This window comes from Sinocyclocheilus grahami, unplaced genomic scaffold (assembly GCF_001515645.1).
Source record: "Sinocyclocheilus grahami isolate Dianchi unplaced genomic scaffold, SAMN03320097.WGS_v1.1 scaffold1397.1, whole genome shotgun sequence".
Taxonomy (NCBI): Eukaryota; Metazoa; Chordata; class Actinopteri; order Cypriniformes; family Cyprinidae; genus Sinocyclocheilus; species Sinocyclocheilus grahami.
In genome coordinates this window covers 158437-164618 of record NW_015506576.1, presented here as the reverse complement: position 1 = coordinate 164618, position 6182 = coordinate 158437, and the positions used below count along the sequence as shown (strand labels likewise).

General features: G+C 35.1%; 1 protein-coding gene across 2 annotated transcripts in view; it reads left to right on the top strand.

Moving 5' to 3' along the window:
- polrmt (polymerase (RNA) mitochondrial (DNA directed)) overlaps nucleotides 1–6182 on the top strand; it is a 55879-nt gene that overhangs the window by 28431 nt on the left and 21266 nt on the right. For both annotated transcript variants that reach the window (XM_016256108.1, XM_016256107.1), the window contains exons 13-15: nucleotides 1728–1907; nucleotides 3491–3577; nucleotides 5386–5499. In XM_016256108.1, the coding sequence (XP_016111594.1) occupies nucleotides 1728–1907; nucleotides 3491–3577; nucleotides 5386–5499 (381 nt within the window). The remainder of the gene's footprint in view (nucleotides 1–1727; nucleotides 1908–3490; nucleotides 3578–5385; nucleotides 5500–6182) is intronic.

Sequence of the window (6182 nt, the reverse complement as noted above, 5' to 3'; positions counted from 1 at the left end):
GTGTGTGTGTATATATATATATATATATATATATATATATATATATATATATAAACATTGTTTAGAATACTGTTATATATTTATTATATTTTTTATATTTAAAAATGAGTTTAATTTTTTTATAATTATAGTGGTCATAATATATGTTTTATAGGTAAAAAAATAAATAGATCAAAATCTTTCCTGCTTGGGGCTCACTGCACTAGAGCACATCCACAATCAGCCTCTACCATTTACATTTCTATTAATTTTGATTTATTTTTATTTTGAAGCTTTGTGTCAGAGGCTTTTTTCTTCCTTTTTTTTTTAAATTTTCCCTCAAAGCTGAATATTCATCTTAAATTGCTGCATCTACACAACTCATGGTCTCAAAGCTCCAGTTATATTTCAGTTATGGGAAGACTGCATATTTTTTAGAGAACACTATCTGAGATATATTGACCTACCTATTGACTTGGCTATATTTTGGGAACACAGAGTAATCTCTAAATGCAGCGTGTCGTTCTCACCAGAAACATCAGGTTGCGCTAACTTTAGCTGAAGGGTGCATAGCAGACATCTCAATGAGCTCTGCTGAGTCAGAGTTTGGCCTTAAACAGTCTCATTGTTCCTTCGGTTTGATAGGGTAAGCTCTCAAGAGCCCCAATAAGACCGTCAGCACCTTTCACACATCATGTGCGATTAATGAACCTGCTCCTTCCTCCATGCAGAATAAGCTATTTATAGTTTAAGTGAGGGACAATTGTGGTATTTCTGTTATCGATAGTTTTATTTCTGAATTCCCCCTCAAGGGTCTTTAAAATAAGTTATAGAACACTGATTCCCAACCAGGGGTCTCTGGGATACTTATTTGTTTAATAATAATATTGTTTAAATAAAAAAAAGAATAGAAATAAGTAATGATGATGATATGTTTTTTTTCATTTCCTATACACAGCATAATGTGCAAGTTGTCATTAATGAGGAAAAAAAATTAACTTAAATGATTTTAGCAAATGGCTGCAATATAACAAAGAGTGAAAAATTTAAGGGGGTCTGAATACTTTCCGTACCCACTGTATATATATTTATTTATTTATTTATTTATTTTTTACTTTTATTTTTTACTTTTATTTTAGTTATTATTATATTTAACATATAAATTAAAAAACATTTTAATAATTTATAAATGTTATATTTATTTAAATATTATTACCAGTGTATTTGTTATATTGTACTATAAATCTAATATTAATACACAATTGTATTATGTTTTTGTTAATATTGTTGTTAATATAAAAAAATCATATTTATTCATATTAAGTTTATTTTATTTCTATTTTAAATATAACAATGATAATACTACATTATTTTATTATACATATATGTCATGCATTTATAATATTAATAATAATAAAACAATTTTATTATACATTACAAATATATAAAATATAGTAAAATAATAAATATGGTCGTTTTAATATCATATATAATAGTGTATAATAATTTTTTAGAATATTTAAAATATATTATTATGTTTTATAATGTTTAAAATATTGTATTTTTAAAAATATTTAAAAATATAAAAAATATATACAAAAATCGAACACTCTTCAAACTACATGATTAGTCGGTTGTTGGAAAACTTCAACAAATTGACAATTGTGACCCATCCCTAACATTACTGTGACTAATAAGTGCATTGATTTATGGAGTCTCAGAAAGGTGCGCTGTTCCGTGTCTCATAGGTGGAAGAGTTCAGGGCTCGGGATGCAGAGAAGGGTTTGAAGATCGCGCAGGTGCTGGAGGGCTTCATCAGCAGGAAGGTGGTGAAGCAGACGGTGATGACTGTGGTCTATGGCGTCACGCGCTATGGGGGCCGTCTGCAAATCGAAAAGCGACTGAAGGAAATCGATGATTTCCCTAAGGTGAGGCTCGTTGCACTTTGGTTAAAATGATCATAGATGGAGCAATAAACTGTGACTCAAGAGTTTCCGTGTGAACCAAACCTTGTCCTGCATGATGTTTGGATGGATGTGGTCGGATCCAAATTTTCCAGAGCCCAGAGTCTGCAGCAGAAATTCTCCCAGATTGTTTATAGGCACTTTTGTTGTTGGAAAAGAGCCACATCTCAGGTGCTTTAGCCATGCAACGTCCTCTTTTCTCTCTGTTATCGCCATTATTTCTAGTTATTGTAACCTTTTCTTCAGCTCGACATAAAGGTGAAGATAAGCTTGGTAATCTTGTTTTACATCACAGATGATGTGAACTTTAAGGATTTACTTTCCCCTCCATTTGCGTCAGTCTTGATTTCCCCAAGTGCGGCCTTCTGTGGACAACCATAGGAACAGGTGATGCTCTTCTCGTATCTCCCAAGCTGGGGAGAATGAATGAGGCATTATCACCTATAGAGTAAAGGGATCTCATCTCCACGTTCTACTCGCTAAAGCTGAACTTAGGATTGTTGAACATAAACATATTTTGTTGTGTTTCCTTTGTCCAAATCTCAGGCCTTTTTTGGTGTCTTTGAAGACAAATGTATTGCCATGAAGAATCTTGAACCTTTTCCATTCCACAAAAAGGCTATTTAGATTTTTCAAATGTTCTACATGTTTAGACAAAAGTGGTTCTTTTAAGAACTGTTCACTGGAAAGTTCTTTGAGGAACCAAAATGGTTCTTCTATGGTGAACACCCACTTTTGAATCTTTATTTTTAAGAGTATATTTGTTTAAATCTCATTTCAATTACCTGACATACAAACCCGATTCCAAAAAAGTTGGGACACTGTACAAATTGTGAATAAAAACAGAATGCAATGATGTGGAAGTTTCAAATTTCTATATTTTATTCAGAATACAACATAGATGACATAACAAATGTTTAAACTTAGATTCTCTGAATCTTTGGATGATATTATGCACTGTAGATGATGATAACTTCAAACTCTTTGCAATTTTTCTCTGAGAAACTGAAATTTTTCTGATATTGCTCCACTATTTTTCGCCGCAGCATTGGGGGCATTGGTGATCCTCTGCCCATCTTGACTTCTGAGAGACACTGCTACTCTGAGAGGCTCTTTTTATACCCAATCATGTTGCCAATTGACCTAATAAGTTGCAAATTGGTCTTCCAGCTGTTCCTTATATGTACATTTAATTTTTCCGGCCTCTTATTGCTACCTGTCCCAACTTTTTTGGAATGTGTAGCTCTCATGAAATCCAAAATGAGCCAATATTTGGCATGACATTTCAAAATGTCTCACTTTCAACATTTGATATGTTATCTATATTCTATTGTGAATAAAATATAAGTTTATGAGATTTGTAAATTATTCCATTCCTTTTTTTACTCACAATTTGTACGGTGTCCCAACTTTTTTGGAATCGGGTTTGTACATATGCAAATGCATGCAAATATTATATTTATGCCCTGATAAAGGTTTGGATAAAGCATCCACACTATTATTGTGCTTGTGTGAATATCTAACAAAGTGCTATTTTCAATCCACAGGAATACATATGGGATGCGTCACATTACCTGGTGAAGCAGGTTTTCAGCAGCTTGAAGGAAATGTTCACTGGGACAAGAGAAATTCAGGTAATATCACATTCCCGTATACACTTTAATGATCAGGACTATTATATTTTTTCACTTGTGTGGTCACATTTACCGTTGTTAAGCGAATTTTGGCAGGCGGAATTTTCAGTCATTTCAATAGGAATCCACACGATTTGGAATTTCGTGTGAGGGCGAAAGAATTCCTCGTGCAGATTTTGTAACAGGTTCAAGTTGGTCATGCAGATTTGTCATGTTGACCAACAAAAGCTGCTTGGTTTAAAAGCAACCAAACATCCAGCCATCTGAAGGGCTTCTATACATAGGGATAATATGACTACTAAAAAGATACACCCGGAAACCGGAACAAAACTAAACTACAAACTCTTCAAAGTCCCCAACACAAGAGCACAATGACAAAGAAGTAGTTTAATTTTAGTGTTATTTTTATTACTACTAAAGTTAATGTATTTAATTATAGAATTCAAATAGAGCAAATATATTTGTCATGGCTGTCTAGTGTTATTTTTATTTTTTTATTTTTTGCTGAGATTCATCTGTGAAACCTTTACAATATGTTCTGTAACAAAAGCTAAATTTAAAATTAATTTGTGGTCATTTTCATTATATTTTAGTTCATTTTGGAGTATTGAAATGTACATTTCATCATATTCAGCAAGTAGGCATTAAATTGATCAAAAGTTATTGTGAATTTTTTTTTATGATATAATTTATATTTCAGATAAAAACCTAGAAAAAAAAGTGTATCACATTTCAACAAAAATATTAAGTAGTGCAACTGCCTTAAACATTGATAATGATAAGAGATGTTTCTTGAGCAGCAAATCAGCATATTAGAATATGAAGGTTCATGTGAAACTGAAGATGTAATGATGCCGAAAAATCACATTTACAATAAATTACATTTGAAAATGTATTAACATAGAAAACATCTATTTAAAATTTTAATAATATTTGCCAATATTTATATTTTTACAATATTTTAATCAAATAAATTCAGCTTTGGTGAACATAAAAGAAACTTCTTTCAAAAACATCCTTTAACAACTTTTGAACAGTAATGTTTATCAATGGTTTTTAAACAAAACCCAACCCTTGTTTTTTTTTTTTTTGAATGAATGAATGAATGAAAAGAGTATTTTTGTGAATCGCTAGATATAGTTCTCCCATGATGCAACTGGCTCATGAATTACAGCTGCGGGAAACCAAAAAGGAATGAACGTCCCTGGTGCAGTAGATCAAGGACCAGCCGCTCACTGTCTCCTGTTGCACCCCTCTGGGGAGACGAGCAGACAGGCAGAGCGAAGGTGAAATATCCTGCAGCTTCCTAAATGGGTCAGATCCTCAGGAGCGGTGGCAGTGGAGCCCAGGTAGTTGATCATTCCTGTTACCGGCAGAAGGTGAGACAGGAGGTGTGGGCCCTGGATGTTGGTGAACGCTCTGATGAATGGGGCCACTTCAGGCCCAGCCCGCTTCCAGATGAACAGAGGAATTTATCTCACACAAAGCGTTTTGGGGAGAGCACTCGGGACGTTACGTATGTGGCAGCCAAGTCGCGCAGCCAGCGCTGTTGCTGTGGATCAGCAGGTTTTTTAAACGCTTCATCTCAGCAACAATTTCCCACCTGTATGTCTGGATTTTTCTAACTATAGCCGGAGACTACTTTATCGCAGCTACTTTATCGCAATTATTTCCGGTGAAGACAAATTGTTATGCATAGGGGTTTCAGTTTCAGCTTATCTAGTTCAAATCATTATGTAAATTTGGTTCTGAATGCTTAATATATTGTTGGATCGATTAGTTGACGCTGTTCTGACTTTTTTTCTCAGGAATGGTTGACGGAGAGTGCTAGGCTAATAGCTATGTCTGGGAAAACGGTGGAATGGGTGACGCCGCTGGGACTTCCCATCGTTCAGCCCTACCATCGAATAAAAAACCAAACGGTAAGTGTTTTAAAATTAACTCGCCAATTTAACTAGTTCACCATTTTAAACACATTGGCCCAAAGTTTGACCCCTGACCCCTTATGGGCCTCCACATTTTAATTTTAGTCATATGATGCAATTTAAATTTTTCCTTTCTCTTTGAAGTGTTACAAGCTCTTGGTGCAAAAAGAAGATCTGTAAAGTTGCAAAGACTAAAGTCTCAAATCCAAAGAGATATTCTTTATAAAAGTTAAGAGTCAACCAAGCCCTAAAACGGCTCGTTCTAACACGCCCCCACATGTCTACGTCACGATGTGGGAAGATTTGCATAACGCTGCCCAAATGTTCACGCAAAGAAAGAAGGCGTAACTTTTATTCTCGCTGTAGTATTGTTGCTGCCACCGCCATGTTGTGAAGGCGCTGTGTGATTCGTTGTGAAAGCAAAACTACTTTGTTTGGCCTTCCAAAAGAGGACGATATCCGCTTCGTAATGCCTAGATAATGCCTAGATCCGTGGTGGTCGCTGAGGAAATACATCAACTTTGCGCTGTGGATCGTCCAGCCCGGGGTTGTCACATGTGGTTGCCACAAGCCCACCGGCCGCTCCTTCGTCGAATCCGCCGGCCGCCACTCACTCTAGCCCGCCGTGTGTTACGTTGTGAAAGCTAAACTACTTTGTTTGGTCTTCCAAAAGAGGACAC